The 18,364-nt window shown below is 42.6% G+C and overlaps 1 protein-coding gene across 6 annotated transcripts in view; it reads right to left on the bottom strand.

Annotated features, from left to right (window-relative positions):
• The window catches only part of CSNK1G3 (casein kinase 1 gamma 3), a 223,312-nt gene that overhangs the window by 160,105 nt on the left and 44,843 nt on the right, over positions 1-18,364 (bottom strand). For all 6 annotated transcript variants that reach the window (XM_073624706.1, XM_073624701.1, XM_073624712.1 and 3 more), the window contains exon 2: positions 9,404-9,825. In XM_073624706.1, coding sequence (XP_073480807.1) covers positions 9,404-9,578 — 175 coding nt within the window. In that variant the 5' untranslated portion in view covers positions 9,579-9,825. The remainder of the gene's footprint in view (positions 1-9,403; positions 9,826-18,364) is intronic.

Below are 18,364 nucleotides of genomic sequence, written 5' to 3'. Positions count from 1 at the left end.
CAGAAACACTGATCCATGTCTTCAAGTAGTAAAAGCACCTCCCCCACAGTTTGTAAAACTCCCTAGGGACACATTTAACCCTTTGATCGCCTCTGATGTTAACCCCCGCCCTTGCCAGTGTCATTAGTACAGTGACAGTGCATATTTTTTTAGCACTGATCACTCTAATGTTACTGGTCCCCCAAAAAAAAAAAAAAGTGTCAAAAGGTGTCAGGTGTCCGATTTGTCTGCCACAATATCGCAGTCCCACTATAAGTCGCTGATCGCGGCCATTACTAGTAAAAAAAAAATACAAATATCCCATAGTTTATAGACACTATAACTTGAGCGCAAACCATTTTATGCCTATTGGGATTTTTTTCTTACCAAAAACATGTAGCAGAATACATATTGGCCTACACTGATGAAATTAGATTAACAGTTTTCTATTGGATGCATTTTATAGCAGAAAAAGCAAAAAATATATATTTTTTGTTTTTTTGTTTTTTCAAAATTGCCAGTCGTTCTTTGTTTCTAGCGCAAAAAATAAAAACCGCAACAGGTGACCAAATGCCGTCAAAAGAAAGCTCAATTTGTGGCAAAAACAGGACATTTTATTTGGGCACAGCGTCGCACGACCGCGCAATTGTCAATTAAAGCAACACAGTGCTGTATTGCAAAAAATGGCCTGGTCATGAAAGAGGTAAAACCTTCCAGAGCTGAAGTGGTTAACCACTTCCCGCCCGCCCTATAGCGGATTGACGTCCGGGAAGTGGTTCCGTTATCCTGACTGGGCATCATATGACGTCCAGCAGGATAACATGCCACCGCGCGCCCCTGGGGGCGCTCATCATGGCGATCGGTGGAGCGGTGTGTCAGCCTGACACACCGCTCCACCGATCTTGGTAAAGAGCCTTCGGCGGAGGCTCTTTACCACGTGATCAGCCGTGTCAATGGGAAGAGCCGTTGATCAGCTTTTCCTCACTCGCGTCTGACAGACGCGAGTAGAGGAGAGCCGATCAGCAGTTCTCCTGACAGGGGGGGTCTGTGCTGATTGTTTATCAGCGCAGCCCCCCTCAGATTACCACACTGGACCACCAGGGATCACCACTAGGACCACCAGGGAAGGGGCAACATGTGGATGGCCAGGTATGTACCCCATGGCCATCCACATGTGCCCAATCTGTGCCAATCAGTGCCCACAAATGGGCACTGATTGGCACCATTATGTTCCAGATCTGCCCAGCAATGCCCCCAATATGTTTTATCACTGCCACCTGTCAGTGCCCATCTGTGCCTATCAGTGCCCATCTGTGCCTATCAGTGCCCAGTGCCACCCATAAGTACCCATCAGTGCCACCCATATGTACCAATCAATGCCGCCTACGAGTGCCCATCAGTGTCGCATACCAGTGCCGCCATATCAGTGTCCGTCAGTGCCGCCATATCAGTGTCCGTCAGTGCCGCCATATCAGTGTCCGTCAGTGCCGCCATATCAGTGCCCGTCAGTGCCGCCATATCAGTGCCCGTCAGTGCCGCCATATCAGTGCCCGTCAGTGCCGCCATATCAGTGCCCGTCAGTGCCGCCATATCAGTGCCCGTCAGTGCCGCCATATCAGTGCCCGTCAGTGCCGCCATATCAGTGCCCGTCAGTGCCGCCATATCAGTGCCCGTCAGTGCCGCCATATCAGTGCCCGTCAGTGCCGCCATATCAGTGTCCGTCAGTGCCGCCATATCAGTGTCCGTCAGTGCCGCCATATCAGTGTCCGTCAGTGCCGCCATATCAGTGCCGCCATATCAGTGCCCGTCAGTGCCGCCATATCAGTGCCCGTCATTGAAGGAGAAAACGTACTTATTTACAAAAAATTTCAATAGAAACAAAGAAAAACTTGTTTTTTTTCGAAATTTTCGGTCTTTTTTTATTTGTTGCGCAAAAAATAAAAACCGCAGAGGTGATCAAATACCACCAAAAGAAAGCTCTATTTGTGGGAACAAAATGATAAAAAATTTGTTTGGGTACAGTGTAGCATGACCGCGCAATTGTCATTCAAATTGCAACAGCGCTGAAAATTGGCCTGGGCAGGGAAGGTGTCTAAGTGCCTGGTATTGAAGTGGTTAAAGAAGAATTCCAGGGGAAAAAAATACATTTTAAAATCTGCTGGCACACAAGGAGTTATGTACACTGAGGTGTATGCCACCTCTCAAAGCTCTTTCAACGCAATTTACCATTTCACTAAACACTAATAGAACTATCAATATACTTCCAGTGCAAAGACATCCCAGCTATGAGTAACCTACACAACAGCCATGGCATCATTTGCAGCTGCTCTGCCCGGCCCTCCTCCCTGCACAATCACAGAACATTTTGCATTCTGTGAACCCATTCACAAAACCTAAAGCTTTCTGTGAATGGGTAGGGGACAGGAGGGGCGGGCAGAGTGTAGTAAAACCCATATAATCAGTACTCGGTGAAGCTGTAAAAGTAGAAAGATCCAAGAGCTTGCATATGCCAGTAGACTTTCGATTTTTATTTTTTCATAGCATTCTTTACCCATAATTAACCCACCCTTTACTGTGCTGGCTGATCTCATTGTCCGTTGTAAACACTGATTGCCCTAAGGCAGGGGTCTTCAAACTACGGCCCTCCAGTTGTTCAGGAACTACAATTCCCATCATGCCTAGTCATGTCTGTGAATGTCAGAGTTTTACAATGCCTCATGGGATGTGTAGTTCCGCAACAGCTGGAGGGCCGTAGTTTGAGGATCCCTGCCCTAAAGGGTTAAGAAACTCAAGGCAAAGCTTGGATTTTGCATTGTACGTTAATGAGGAGACATTGTTTGCAAAAACTTGCTCCAAATATAAAAAGGTAAGGTATGTAAATACACATACACAGCATTTTGCAATTGCTCAGCCACCAAGCCGAAAGACAAAAAGAAACATGACCTCAACTCGATGGTGAACAAACATTTGACTGCAAAAGTCGATCTACACTTTAAGTAGTGAATTTCTCTCCATTTGGGGTACTGGAACAAGGTTTGCTCTTCCCACCTGGGATAGACAGGAGGGTCCCCCCATATCTGGTACGGTCTTGACATGCTAAAGGGGTCTGGCTTGTCACAAGTCTGAGTGTTTGCACATATATTTCTTTGAAGTATCCATTCAAAAGAGTGTGACGTTTCAAAGTTTGGAGATATATGGAGAAACAGAAGCTGGTAACAATCATGGGTATACCTCGAGAAGAGAAATGTTCTTTAGTATCTAAACAGAAACAAAGATCAAACAAGAGAAGGACCCCTTCACATATTATAAATTGGTAGGATTTTTCAAAACTTATGAAAACATTTTCTGTATTATTTTGCTTCAATGTTATTGAAGGAAGAGTGGCCAAAATAACCTGCACAGCATTGTGACAACTTAATTCTGTGTCTATGACTTTTTAAAACCCATCCACTTCTTTCTTACACAATTATGTGAAATGTAGGCTGGTGTGGGGACCATTTTCAATCTACACAAACTAATTCCCAGAAGGGAGGTCTCATCTTCCTACAGAAACACACATCCTGTATAATTCAATCCCCATTGGGACTCCCCATACATTAAACAAATCCCCCACGTATTGATGTCTCTGCACAGCCCCTGTGCTGTAATAGGTCTATGACTGGTCAGCTGTCTCCTTCCCCCTCTTCGCTCCAAGTACAATATTGTGTTACACCGCCATGTTCCTTCAGAGAAGATGGCTTCTGGAAAATGACAAATCAACACTGGGACTGGGCTCTTTCATTATCACAACGCGACAATTAGGTGTTAACATCTTTCCTTTATTATAGCTCACCACATACTGTACATCTAACTATTAAAAATGCACATAAAACACAAAATTTAATAGAACTTAAAGTGATATTAAAGGCAAACAATAAAAACACATCATACTTACCTGCTCGGTGCAGCAGATTTGCACAGAACAGCCCTGAATTTCCTTTGCGTAGGTTCCCCGCCAGCGCTCCTGGCCTCTCCCTTCTGCCGAGTACCCCCAGAGTAAGCAGCTTGCAATAGGAGCACCCTAGCAGGCACGCTCCCAAGCCGCTGCTCTGTGTGTATTCAGACATGGAGCCTTGGCCCCGCCCCCTCCTGATTGGCTGTGACTGACAGCAGCGGAAGCCAATGGCTCCCACTCCTGTCTCAGCCAACAAGGAGGGAGAGTCCCCTGAGAACATATGCTCTTGTGCACAACACTGGATCGAGAGGAGCTCAGGTAAGCATTAGGTGGGGCTGGGAGGACTGCTGCACACAGAAGGTTTTTTTACCTTCATGCATAGAATGGGAATACTGTGTCACACGTGTGTTACAAAATTCATATGCTCTCCCCCACAGATATGCAACCAAGGCTTAGGGGTTGATTTACTAGAACTGAGGAGTGTGAAATCTGGTGCAGCTCTGCATAGAAACCAATCAGCTTCCAGATTATTTAGTCAACGCTTAACCTCCCTGGCGGTATGATTATTTCAGATTTTAGGTGCTGAAAGTGGTACCATTATTTTGCATGTAAATTTGGCGTTTTATATTGTAGGTCTGTAAATCTTAACAATAACACACTTAAATCTGTCCAAACCAGAGTCTAGTAGATATCCCGGGTATGATAAAGTTTGAAACACAAAAACATAAATTATAATATAATAAATAAAAATAAATAATTAAAAAAAAAAAAATAGTAATAAAATAAAATTTCCCCACAATTCACTATCGCTCAATTCTGCAAGTGTTCTAATTTACTATCGCTGTTTTCTAGCTGGTCTAAAGCCACTTTTGACGTAAAGGGACACTTTTTGGTTGCTATGGACAATCTCCAGTTTCCAGGCAGAAAGAACAGTGTATATCATGTAAAACTGCATGCAGGGCATGGGACAAAGCACTGGGGACAAAAGGGATGTGAAATCATTTCATACAGTACTGTAATCTGTAAGATTACAGTACTGTATGTGTTATGATTTTTACTTTTTTTTTAATTTGCCGCCAGGCTCCGCCCCCGTGCGACGCGCCGCTCGCAGGGAACAGAGCCTGGCACGGAGAGGCTTCGGAGGAGGACGGAGCCCTCGGACACTGCGGGGGACATCGCAGGATCCCGGGGACAAGGTAAGTAACGCCGCCCCAGGATCCTGCAATGCGATCCCGAGTGTGGCTCGGGGTTACCGCTAATGGTACTGAATTTTAACCCCGAGCCACACTCGGGAAAACCGCCAGGGAGGTTAAGCAAGATGAAGTTAGAAGCCAACTGCCTACCATGCACAGCTGCACCAGATTTTGCACTCTCCAGTTTTAGTAAATCAACCCCGGTGTCCCCCTGTATGTGATTTATGGTGTTCCCTCCAGAGTCCACATTCATGTACATGCAATTAAAGCATGGCATCTCCTGCAAACCTACACACGCAACTAATGCATCATATCTCCTGCATGAATACAAATGTAGCCAATGCATCTTAGCTAATGCATTGTGTCCCTTGCATGCATACACATATAACCAATTCATAGTGTACCCTGCACACACAGGAGTAACTGGTGTAAGGAAACGGGGGACAACAGGCAATACTGGCTAGTTCTTTGCTCTCTGCCTGCTTATTTGTGCGCAGCTTCCACTTCACTTTTCACTTCCTCTTCAAAATGACTCAAAGAAGAATTGAGAGCCATAAAGTATATGAAGAGTTATGATAAATTTGCAAAGACAGCCATGTAGGACAGAGATAGGTGGATACACAAATGTTTCATAAGCTTATTTGGTTGCACTGCCAAATTATCTAGCTAGGAAGGTGCCAGCTGTAAATATCTGTAAAGCATGTCAGCTGTTACTCTCTTCTGAACTAGGTCACATCAAGGCACTCTGTTTACATGTCATTTCAAAGTGACTAACATGAAGGTTAGGGAACTTCGACGTCAACTAGTTTTGTTTTTTTTTTTTTTAAACTAAAACTGCGCTACTAAAATTATTTGACCTTTGTTTTCTTGTTCAGGCAACCCCTTTCTCATAGTAAAAGGTAAAATATGTACCAATTTGCTTGATTTGCGTTGTTAAATTTCACTCGTATTAGCCACTTTAAGACCAGGCCAATTCTGACACTTTTGTTTACATTTAAGCATCAGTCTTTTTTGCTAGAAAATTACTTAAAACCCCCAAACATTACATTTTTTAAGCAGAAGCCCTAAATTATGAAATGGTAGGCGCTGCAATATTTCATGTCACACGGTATTTGCGCAGCGGTTTTTCAAACACAATTTGTTTTTGGAAAATATATTTTAATGTACAGTGGAGCCTGGGACTGCGTGTAACGTGGTTTACGAGCGTTTCGCAATACGAGCCATTTTTTTTTTTATTATTATGACTCGCTTTGTGAGCGTTTTCTCTGCAAGATGAGCAGGATTCAAGCTGCTGGGGTGTACAGTACCACATTTGGCCAGAGGTGCGGGGGCGCCGGTGATGCTCAAAGACGCTTGCAAACACTCAGCATCTATGGCATCTCTGGCCACATGCGTGCGGTACTGCATAGACAAGCAGTGGCTGTGGAACGGATTATCCAAGTTTCAATTATTTCCTAGGGGAAACTCGCATTGATATACAAGTGCTTTGGATTACAAGCATTCTTCTGGAACAAATTATGCTCGTAATCCAAGGTACTACTGTATTGTAATGCACAAACATAATATAATACCCAATGGTTTGGTAAAAAATAAAAATGTTGATGTTGCGCCAAGTAAATAGATACCAAACATGCCACGGTTTAAAATTGTGCACGCTCGTGGAATGTCGAAGAAACTACAGTACTTAAAAATCTATCTAGGCAACAATTTAAAAGCATTTACAGGTTACCAGATTAGGGTTACACAGGAGGTCTAGTGCTAAAATTATTGCTCTCTCTACAACATTCACAGCAATACCTTACATGTGATGTGAACATATGTGGGTGTTACCTATGTGTGTGTTCACATTTGTGCAGGAGCATGGGGAAGCTTCAAAAAAAAAAAAAAATGTATTTTCAATTTAATCCTTTATTTTTACACTGTCCCTTTTAATTTTTTTTTTTTTTTTTAATTACTTTAAATTATCACAAGGAATGTAAACTTCACTAGGGATAGCAAAAGGCAGTGGCAAGTGCTCTTTACTGAGAGATCTGGGGTCTATTAGACCCCAGATCTCTCCTCTGCCCTTGAGAGCTAGGATCAAACTCTGATCAGTTCAATTCAAAGCTTTCTGGTAGTAAACGAACAGCCGAAACCTGAAGTGATGAAATACTTGTTGCAGTTTCGCTTACCACAGAGATGATCAGGGACATTCCGTTCCCTGATCATCTCTATGGTAAGCCGGCGAAAACGGGGCTCGCCAGTAGTTGCAGGCATCATCCCAGTATAACCACTTAAATGTACATATTGCAGTCGGCAAGTGGGGGCATGGCCCTCTCCTCCATTTTTTGCTTCTCCTGCATTTTGGTGGGCAAGCAGCATAAGTTCAGCATAACAGATTACAGACACTCAAAAATCTACTTTCCCTGCTTTTTGGACTGAACTTCGAACTAACACGAGCACTAATGAGTACCCTATGACTGAGTTGTAAACCCTCATGCGGCCAAATAAAAAAAAGTGGTTGGAAACTTCAGACATGAAATATGAACAAAGCATATCCCGTATAGCATGTACTTGTCTCTATGCAGAGCACTGAGTGCCATTTCTGTCTGCTGCATTGTTCCTCTGCTAGCAGCATTAATCACTTGAGACAAGTTTTCCTCACACCAAGAGAAAAAAGGTGACTGGAGGGAGCTCCAGCACACAGACTGTGATTGACAGCATCAGCTCTGTTCCTGTGTGGAGGGGAGAGGGGGTGTATCCCTTCCCTCCAATCAGCTCTCAGAGCTCTCCTTACTGAGAAAACCCCACTGAGCTCTGCAGAGTGTAATTTCAGCTCCACGTCCCCTTTTTTTCTGACAGCTCAGGACTTTGAATAGATGTTGAGAAGAGAAGACTGCAGATAAACAGGTATATGTAAGGGATTACAACCACTTTAAATTGTGTGAGGAATCACTGGCCGATTAATGTTAAGGGTGCAGATAACACAATGAGCCTCTGATGTGTAGTTCTTCTATATACGGATATGTTTAAATGAACCTATATTAAATATGGTAATACTAGCAGACTTTTATTGCTGGTAAACATGATAGCTGAAATTCCCTTGCCTCCTCCAACATCAGTCTGACGCAAAGCTTTAAATTATAAGCAGGTGAATATATGCATACACTATATTACCAAAAGTATTGTAATGCCTGCCTTCACGTGCACATGATCTTTAATGTCATCCCAGTCTTAGTCCCTAGGGTTCAATATGCAGCTATAACAGCTTCAACTATTCTGGGAAGGCTGTCCACAAGATTTAGGAGTGTGTCTATGGGAATGTTTGACCATTCGCCCCCTCTCTCTCCTGATTGGCTGACTTTAATGGACAGCAGCGGGAGCCAATGGCACCGCTGCTGTGTCTCAGCTAATCAGAAGGGTGAGTCTTCTCTCCCCTCTCTTGTGGGGGTACACCAAGAAGAGAAGGAGCATCGTTTGGGGACCCCCAGAAGAAGAGGCTCAGGGCCGCACTCTGTGAAACCATTGCAAAGAGCAGGTATGACATGTTTCTTATTTCAAGAGAAAAAAAAAATGTGAGTGTTTTAAAGTTTAGCTTTACGAAGCCATAAACATTGAAAGAACGCCCTTTTTTTTTCTTTTATATTCTTTAAAGCTGAACTTCGGTCAGAAAATAAATTTTTTTTTTTTTTTTTTTTTATAAGTAGTGCAAGTACCCGAATCATACCTAGTATAACAGCCCCTTGGAGAAAGAAGCAGAACAAGTCAGTAAGTTGTTCTTATGAGCAAACAAGGAACATTTATTTGGGGAAAGCATGACAGAAAGATGAGCTCATCATTCTGCTGCTGTAAGTTGTTCCTAACTGCAGCAGAAAAAGCATGTCTCCTGCCATGATAAACAGGGTCATGCTGTGTGGTAGAGCTGTGTACATTGGAAAACTGGATGGACAGAAATACAAATCCTTTGGGAGATAAAACAAAAATATATATATATACAAATGCTATCTGTGTATTCAGTCGCTTGCCTGCAGTTTAGCTTTAAACAACTGGGAGGGAAAAAATAAAATAAGATTTTTTTTTTTAAACTTCCTTTACGCTGAACCATTGTATATTGAGTATCATTTACTTAATCCATCTAAGAAGTACTACATTCTGATATACATGTGTACATACATGTGCCTCAAAATCCCTGCTCCAGAGGAGCTTACAATCTAAAATATGCAATACAATCTAGAGCCAAATAAATACAAACCAATGCTGTGTCCTGGATTAGTTGAAGAAACAAACTTTGTTTTCCATGAAAAGATTGATCTCTTACCTAATCGCAGTTCTCCAAAATTGCCACAGCCAATTTTTTTCCCCACTCTAAAATTAGGCCCGACCATCAATACTCCAGAGTTCGAAGAGCCAGTACGTGTGTTGTGACCTGATCGGCCACTAGGTCGGGCCATTCTTTCATCGGGTTTGTCTTTGTCTTTCTTTTTACCATCCATATCAAGTTTACGGTACTCCACTTTGAATTCTTTTTTTAAAAACAAGCAAACTCAAATTGGGTGCTGTAGAAATGGAAACATAACTAGTGAAGTTCCCTTGATGGATGCTGCTATTCTCTTTTTCGATGGTGATGAGGACTCAACAAAGGCGGGTTCATCCCATTCGCAAATTGTTTCCACTGGGGACTTGGGTACAGTGAAGTTTATCCTGTGGGGTAATTCCTCCTTCCGCTGTCCTGGGTCAAACCTAGAAGTAAAACCACACAAGAAAAACAATTAAAAAAAGTTACTATAAACCACAGGCATGAAAAAGTTATTAAACATGCAAATTAATTAAGTGTACCATTTGTTTATGGGAAATGACACAAATAAAATTTCTTAGAAGTAATGTTACAGTCTTGTTCATTTTTTTGGTAAAGATATGAAGTTCAGGAGCTAATTAGGGCATGAAAACCCCATTAGAAAATGAAACCTTTGAAGTCAGTGCAGTTAGAGCCTTGTTTTCACAGGCAGCTATGTGAGAGAAAACTCTGATTGTGCAGAAATATATTTAGATAAAGACGACTTTGTTGTTTAGTTCCACAGAAACGATGCATTTAACGCTACAATCCGCCTTGTTCACAATAGAAGGCTGAGAAACGAGGTAAAATAAGGTGAAGCTGGACCTGATTCTTTAGAAATGGTAAAAGGCTAAATGAACCCATGGTTGCTTCAAACATTTTTTTTTTTTTTTTTTACTTCATGAGTAAAGGTTTCATATTGTGCACACCTAAAAGGGTAACTCCAACTAAAGCTTTAATATTACTTTAAGTGAAGAAAGGTGTGTCAGGTGTTTATTGCTGTATCCAGCCTTGCTAGAAAGATTTCCCCTTACTTCCTATCCATGTGACAACATGGTCACCCTGACGGGATGTGGGTGGAAAAATAACCAATAGGGACAGACCGCAATAAAAAGCAGTGAGGAGTTCTAGCCTTCAACGAAGACATGTTTTTATTGTGGCAAGTCCCTCTTGGAGATTTTCAGTCCGTATAAAATATTGTCACTGATGACTGAGATAGGAAAATGTGAATAATCAACTCAATAGGGCCACAGAGAACAGTAACAACTGAAAGAGGTTCTAACCCTTCCCCATTCTATACAAAATCTAAAAGTGTAAGTTCACTTTTACAGAAAATCTGTAAGGTGACCTTACACTGGACTCGCACCCCAACCCCCCCCCCCCAGTCCTGCAATCATCCTGCCGCCAGGGACCGGAACACGGCTTCACCGCTCCAGGGATTTGAAATATTTGAAATCCTCCTGACTTGCTCTCCTCTCAGTGTTGGCAGGAGGGGCTAGACAGATTCTGATTGATCAACGCCATCCATGTGGCGGTGCTGACCAATCAGAATACCTTTGTCCATACTAGAGCTGGGCGATTTTCTCAAAAAAAAAAAAAAAAAAATCTGCAAATTTTTTTTTTTTAAAACTCGATTCATGATTCGAATCAAGTTTTTTTTTTTTCTTGATTGACACCGCGCCAGTCCTGAGGAACTGCGGGCAGGAGTTTTTAGGTGAGGCTGGCCTCGCGGACTAGGCTAAAGCCTCACTTAAAAACTCCAGCCTGCAGCTCCTCAGGAGCGGCGCGGTTATACCGCACCGTAACTGGTGAAAAAAATAAATTGACAACTCGACTCGATTCAAGATGCAAATCAATTTTTTCCCCAGCCCTAGTCCATACACGATGAGAGGTACAGAAAGGAGATAATTTTTTTTTCCAAATTATCTAGTACAGTCACAATAAAAAATAAATGGATGCACACAAATAAATATTAAAAATTAAAAAAGCTGGAATTTTGACTATGGACTTAAATGAACTCTAATAACAGCACACAGTTTAGTGTAACAGACATGAGCATGGAAGAGCAGTGAGAATACTGTCACAACTAGAAGGTTGGCAAACAAGGCCTGGATAGATGACCAAAAAGTGTCGGTCTCTATTCATGCCATGAAACGTTACAACAACACCATACAAGCTCTGCATTTTACCCCTATTCTCGAAGGAAAGAAACACGCTATCACACATATGCAACATTCCTAGGTTAAGCAATAACAATCATCTTCCATCACTGGATGACAATTCCGATCTATGACCATAAACTAATAAAAAAAAAAAAGAAAAAATGTTTTTACCCAAACTTAAATCAATGGCAGCTTTCTTAAAGTGGAACGTTCGTCAGAAAATTAAGCCCCGCCGACTCATTTCAGGCTGGCCTCTTTTGCAGGTATAGCCAGGTAAAACATTAAGCACCTAAAATTAGGGTTGTCCCGATACCACTTTTTAAAGACCAAGTACCGATACTTTTTTTTTCCAAGTACTTGCTGATACCGATTACCGATAATTTTATTTTTAATGTCACGTGACAGTGTTTTTTGTTTTTTTTTAACAATGCTTTCTTTTTTTTCTTTCTTTTTTAGGGGGGGGGGAGGGGGGGGACGGTGTCTGTTTTTTTATTTAGATTTTTATTATTTTTTACTTTTTTGTTTTATTATTTATTGCAATACTTTGTGTGTGTGTTTTTTTTTAATCAGCCCTGTTGGGGGGCTTTGGTGAGATATCAGGGGTCTTAACAGACTCCTGATATCTCCCCTTTGAGACAGAGAAAGACCGAGGATAGAGATTCCACAGTCCCTTTCTCTGCAGCCTCAGATGCACTGAAAATGAAGAGAGAGAAGACAGCGGCTCCTCTCCATTCATAAACTGAGACATCGTAATCACAGGAGATTACAATGTTTCAGTTATGTGAATGAAGTCAGCTGACTCTGTCCAAACAGAAAAGGAAGAAGGACAACATGGAGCGGGACTGGAGGAGGATGCGGTGACAGTCAGCGGTGATCGCGTGTGGCGGAGTTACAAGCACCGATCACCGCTGTATAGATTTCACTAAAGCAGCTGAAAGCCGCAGGGGGAGAAGCTTGTAATTCCCCCACGCGCCGATCACTGCTGACTGTCCAGGTATTGGGTGAAGCATTGGGAGCATTTGCCCGAGTACAAGTACTTGGGCAAATGCTCGGTATCGGTGCCGATACTAGTATCAGTACAACCCTACCTAAAAGGTTTAAAAACTAGTAATGTGCTGTGTCGCCGTGCTCTGTATATGCTCAGTTGCATTGTATTTTTTAGGCACTGTGCCAAATTTGTAGAGGTAGATTTGCTAACAGCCTAAAGATTTACTGCTGTTTAAGGGCTCTGGGCTTCAGCAAAATGGCAGCCTCTGGCAATTAGAAACAGAAACAATCAATTTACAGCACACACACTAATTTTGTTAGCATAATTATTAATGTGGAATGTATGTTCCGTGCTAAATAACTTTTTTTATTCTTTTTTTTTTTTTTAGCAAGTTGTAATGGGTACCACTTTAAAGATGTATGATGCAAACATACACGTAGATATTACTGCATATCTACAATAGAATGGTTGTCCATTTAAAAGTGTAACCAGGCAAAGACATTATATATATAATTTATATACCCTGTATATTAAACAGTGCACAACTATAATAAGTTTCGGTTACAACGCACATGCGTTGACATTAAGAATGAATAGCAATGCAGCACAAGAAGAAAAACATTGTACAGTTACCACCAGAATAGGTGTCCCCACTGGAAGACTTAACATACCCTCTTGTTCTGGTCATAGGCTTTAAAGCAGGGCCCTCAACCTTTTGAAGAGCAAGGGCCACATAAGTGATTTGGTAACACAATGAACTATGGGGTTTTTACCACTCCCTCAAACCACAAATTTAAATGAGCCCTTACTGTCCTGAGCCCCCTATTAAAGGATGCGTTCACCCAGATGCACTGTGGTTTACCCAGGCTGCTAGAAAGGTCTCAGGCGAAGTGCACTTGGTATCACTACACCTGGGACAGGAGCCTGTGCTACAGAGGAAGAATAGACTTATGTGGCTCCTGTTTCCTCCGCTACTGGCACTGCCTCCATGCACGTTGATGCTCTGGGATGGCAGGTGGGCAACCCATTGATCTGAATTTTGGCTCGTCAACCCGCCATCCCAGAGCATGAGGATGCGGGCCACATAAGAGGGTTCCGTGGGCCATATGGGTTGGGCACCCCTGCTTTAAAGCCCAATTCCAGGTTTTAGTGAACTTGAAATAGTTTGTTTTGACCAAGCTGGTCCAAGAGAGCCATTTCTTTCACCAACACATGCAAAAGCTGCGTGCGCTACATAAAACGTATGCAGCATCAGCTTGTGACATCTGCCCACTTCAGCCAATCAGAGGAACTCATTCATTTAGAAAATATAGCAGCGCTCAGGCCAACTCAATTTTGTAGCAGGATGAGCATTTCACATCCAGCTCGCTGCCAAATCACAGCAATGTAAACAATTATGTAGCCTGATACAGGTTATACAGTACACCGAGTCACTGTCTCCTTGCAGTTCTTTAGTTTCTAGATACACACACAGCACAGCAACTGTAAAATGCAGTTAAAGGTGCTGGGTACAATATAATGCCTGTGCGCTAAAAAAGAAGGAATTGTCACAGCTAAATCGGGCAATTATGTAAATGTCAAATTCCTCACCTCTCTATGTAATGGCTTAGCAAAAAAATAAAAAAAAAGAAGGCCTGCCATACCTAGATGCATGCAATTACCTAGAATCACATTACTTTCTATTAAAGCCCTCAGAACTGTTTGAACATATTCGACCACACAAGCCAAAAACAAAACCAAAGCATTGAAATTACAGTGTCAGCACAAGTTGGAACAGCAGTGCCAAGACAGGACTACTTAAATCAACAGTCTCAGGGTTATTATTCATAGTCTGCTGCACACTACTCATTCCTTAGCAGATCTTAGCTGTCCTTTATACCAATACTCGTGTCAATCAAAAACCATTTTATATGCAAAAAGTAGAATGAATTACCATTTATACTCCTGTGTGCACACACATCAGTATGTGGGACTGAATCACACTGTTATCAGTGCAGAATTGTTAAAGTTACTTGTAATTAATACACCAATTTAGGTGGTTTATTTAAAGGGATCAGTGAGAACCTCCAACAGATCATGCATATTCTTTATTGCACAAAGTAATCAGCAAGAAGTAGATCATAACTTAGATAAGAAATATAGGCAAAATTTTCTTTTTCATTTTGGATAGAGCAAGGAAGGGTTATAAATTAATACTTCAAATAATGCTCCACCCAAACCGTGTGAGGAAAACAAACTCACCAGAACTTTATAATAAATACTGTATTGGCGTATAACACGTACTTTTTTCCCCTGAGAATAGAGGATAAACTGTGCTTGCGTCTATACGCCTATATTTTTTATTTTTTTTTACCAACGGGGGGGGGGGGGATTGAGCGGTCCGCCCCGGGTACCACCCATTAGGGGGGTGTCAGGCCAGCTGTCCTGCCTCTCCTGGCCCTGGAACAATGCTGCCAGCATACTTTAAAGTTAAGAAGAAAACATTACTGCCAGTCCTTTCTCATACACAGCTCCTCCTGTGTCACCCTCAATGTAAATGGAAGCCTCTAAATACCTCAAATAACGCTGCTCTTTCTGGCCGCTCTCCTCCTCCCGCTCTGCCTCCTCCTCGAGTGTAGCTTTTGATTGGAGGAGAGCAGTCATGTGACAGTCAAACAGCAGAGGAGAGCAATCACATGACCGGGTCCACAAAAGAGCGGCATTAATTGAGGTGTTTAGAAGCTTCAATTTACGACAGTGACACAGGAGGAGCAGTGTATGATAAGTGGCTGAGAGTGATTTTTTCTCAGAGTATGCTGGCAATGCTGTCCCAGGAGACTGGGGGTCTCCTGGGAGTGCAGGGGGGGGCTTTATAATGAAAGGGAGCCGTGTACAGTGCGGGGAAAAGGGAGCCGTGTACAGTGCAGGGGGCTGTGGAAAGTTTTCCTGAAACGTACCTCCTGCACATGCATTCTATGCATGAAGATAAAAAACCTTCTGTGTGCAGCATCCCCCCTCATAATTACCTGAGCCCCATCTCGATCTAGCGATGTTGCATGAGAGCCTAGGCTGTCCAGGAGTCTCCCTCCTTATTGGCTGAGACAGCAGCGAAGCACCATTTGCTCCCACTGCTGTCAAAGTTAGTGAACCAATAAGGAGCTGTGTGTTTGAATGGACACACAGAGCAGCGGCTTGGCTCAGGTGCCCCCATAGCAAGCTGCTTGCTGTGGGGGCAATCGGTAGGAGGGAGGGGACAGGAGCGCAAGCGAGGGACCTAAGAGGAGGATCTGGGCTGCTCTGTGCAAAACCACTGCACAGAGGAGGTAAGTGTAACATGTTTGTTATTTTTAAACAAAAGAGAGACATTAATATCGCTTTCATTGAACAAGCTAACAAGGTTAAAATTGGTGCAGCTGTGCATGGTAGCCAATCTGCTTCTGACTGCTCCAGTTTTAGCAAATCAACCCCCCCCCGTGTAAAACCACTCTAGGCACCCCTGTAAGATAACACGCATAGTTCTATGATATTCCTGCAGATTAAAAGCAACAGTGCGATGATAATACAATGTTTAACACGGATCACAGGCTATAAGGCTGCCAAGTCCCTAGTGTAGGGGAGAGCAGGGTGAAATCAAGCTTCTGAAAAACCCACCAGAATGAACTAGATTAAAGCTTATCAACTTTGATGACAAAAACAGCTCCATAATGTCTGCAGCTACAGGAGGTCAATGGGGGCTTGTTTTTAAGATTTAATGTTCAGTAAAGTGGACCGTCACCCTCCCCAACCACTTTCCATCAATGCACTTATAATCACCCTCCTCTCTCTCAACTGGACATTTACTTTGTATTTATTTATTTTCAGAAACCTTTTCATTTTCCCTCTAAGAACTTCTGGGATTCTCACATAAGCAAGAATGTCCCAGTCACCTGCAGCCTCCCGGAATACTGAAGTCACACATTCCAGAAGGCCGTAGGGTACTTTACAGCATGTGTCCTGATGTGCATCCTCTGGTAGCCAGCTGTCTTGCTGGTTCTTACAGCCAGTCCTCCGATGACAGCTTACGATGCATGCAAGTCATCAGGAGGCTGGCTACAAGTCAGAGGCCCAGTGACAGATTGCAGAAGGGGTGTGTGTGTGTGTATACACACGGAGTGGTGAAGTTACTCTTTAGTAATATAGAAGTATTTTAATGTCCATAATCTGGCTTCAGATTCACTTTAAGTCCCCTTTCACACTGGAGGCGTTTTTCAGACGATTTAGCGCTAAAAATATCACCTGTAAAAAGCCTCATCTCAGCCAGAGTGCTTTCACACTGGGGCGCTGTGCTGGCAGGACATAAAAAAAAAAAAAAAAAAAGTCCTGCAAGCAGCTTCTTTGAGGCAGCGGTGCCTTTAACCCTTTATTTGGCCGCTAGCGGGGTTAAAAGTGCCCTGCTAGCACCCGAAAACAGCTGCAAAAACTACGGTAAATCGCCGCTAAAATTAGCAGCGCTTTACTGCCAACGCCCCCGCTCTGGCAGTATGAAAGGGCTCTTAAGGATAAGTTCACCTCTGGGAACATGTTACATTTGATTTTAAGGTGGAACATGCAAGATGTGTCCAGTGCTGCAGCCGCCTGCTTCCCCTCCCCCCCATTCCAGCAGTACAGGGAGAAGTTCCCCGTACTAGCTGTCAAATTTTGGAAGCAGAGCACCACATGGCCACATCATTCATACACAAAGCTCTGTGTATTAATAAACTATAAGTCCTGATAGCCCTAGCGGCTGTCGGCTTGTAATCAATGAGCTACCATGCCGGTATGGAGAACTGTGGTAGTACGAGTCTTCCTGTCAGCAAGAAATCAGCTTACCAATACGGGATGTACGAGTAAGCGTATCCGCTGACAGTGTGGAGGAAATGTGCATAGTATCTGTGATCTCATCACTGATGCAATGCTTTACAGGCTCCTACAACTAAAAAAGAATAAATGCACATTTTTTTTTGCCTGCAAAAAGGATGTGCATTTATTATTTTTTGTACAAAAGATTAACTTATCCTTCAATTCTGATAAAAGGAAGCCATCAATACCCATTTTGCATTCTCCGGGCTGTCATCCTAAAGCATCTTAATGATTGATATGTTTGAGAAGAATAAATAACTGAAAAATACAGTATTTATTGCTGTCCTTAACCTCATTGGGGAGAGTTTACCCAACTACCTGCCCCTGTGACAGTAGTAGGCCAATAAAATATACAGGATGCTACAGGGGACAGGAAGATGGAGACAAAGGAATTAAAAAATAAGTTGATGCAGTCCCATGTACCCATTTTAAAAATTTCCCATCACATCCTGTCCCAAAAGAAAGTCACAGGAAATCTCTTGAAGACACAGATGGCAAATAACCCGAGGCTGTAACTCATCCCCACCAAACCAATTGGAACTGGGTTTTAATATTTGCCCAAGTCACTGATCTGAACCAAGCATGTACAGATCAGTAGTCAGGACACCCAGTATGAAAGAACATGGTTGTGCTGGGTACTTACTAAATTGCGAAAGAAGGCCTACAGCCCAATGCAGGGCACCTTGTACAAGTCATCAATGGCAGCACCCACATTTCAAGATGCTTGTGTAAACATACATGAAAAATGCATTTATTAATTCTCAAGCATTTTTTTTTTTTTTTTTACCAGAAAACAATTCATAGAACACCGACATTAATCCTACTTTAATTTCTGATGTAGTAAGAAATTTAGTATTACGTAGCACAAACCGTTATTACATAGTACTAAGAGGAGGGATCTGATGAGGAAAATTTGCATCTTCTAACTGTAGAGAGAAA

This window comes from Aquarana catesbeiana, linkage group LG01, assembly GCF_042186555.1.
Source record: "Aquarana catesbeiana isolate 2022-GZ linkage group LG01, ASM4218655v1, whole genome shotgun sequence".
Taxonomy (NCBI): Eukaryota; Metazoa; Chordata; class Amphibia; order Anura; family Ranidae; genus Aquarana; species Aquarana catesbeiana.
This window is presented reverse-complemented; position numbering and strand designations above follow the sequence as displayed.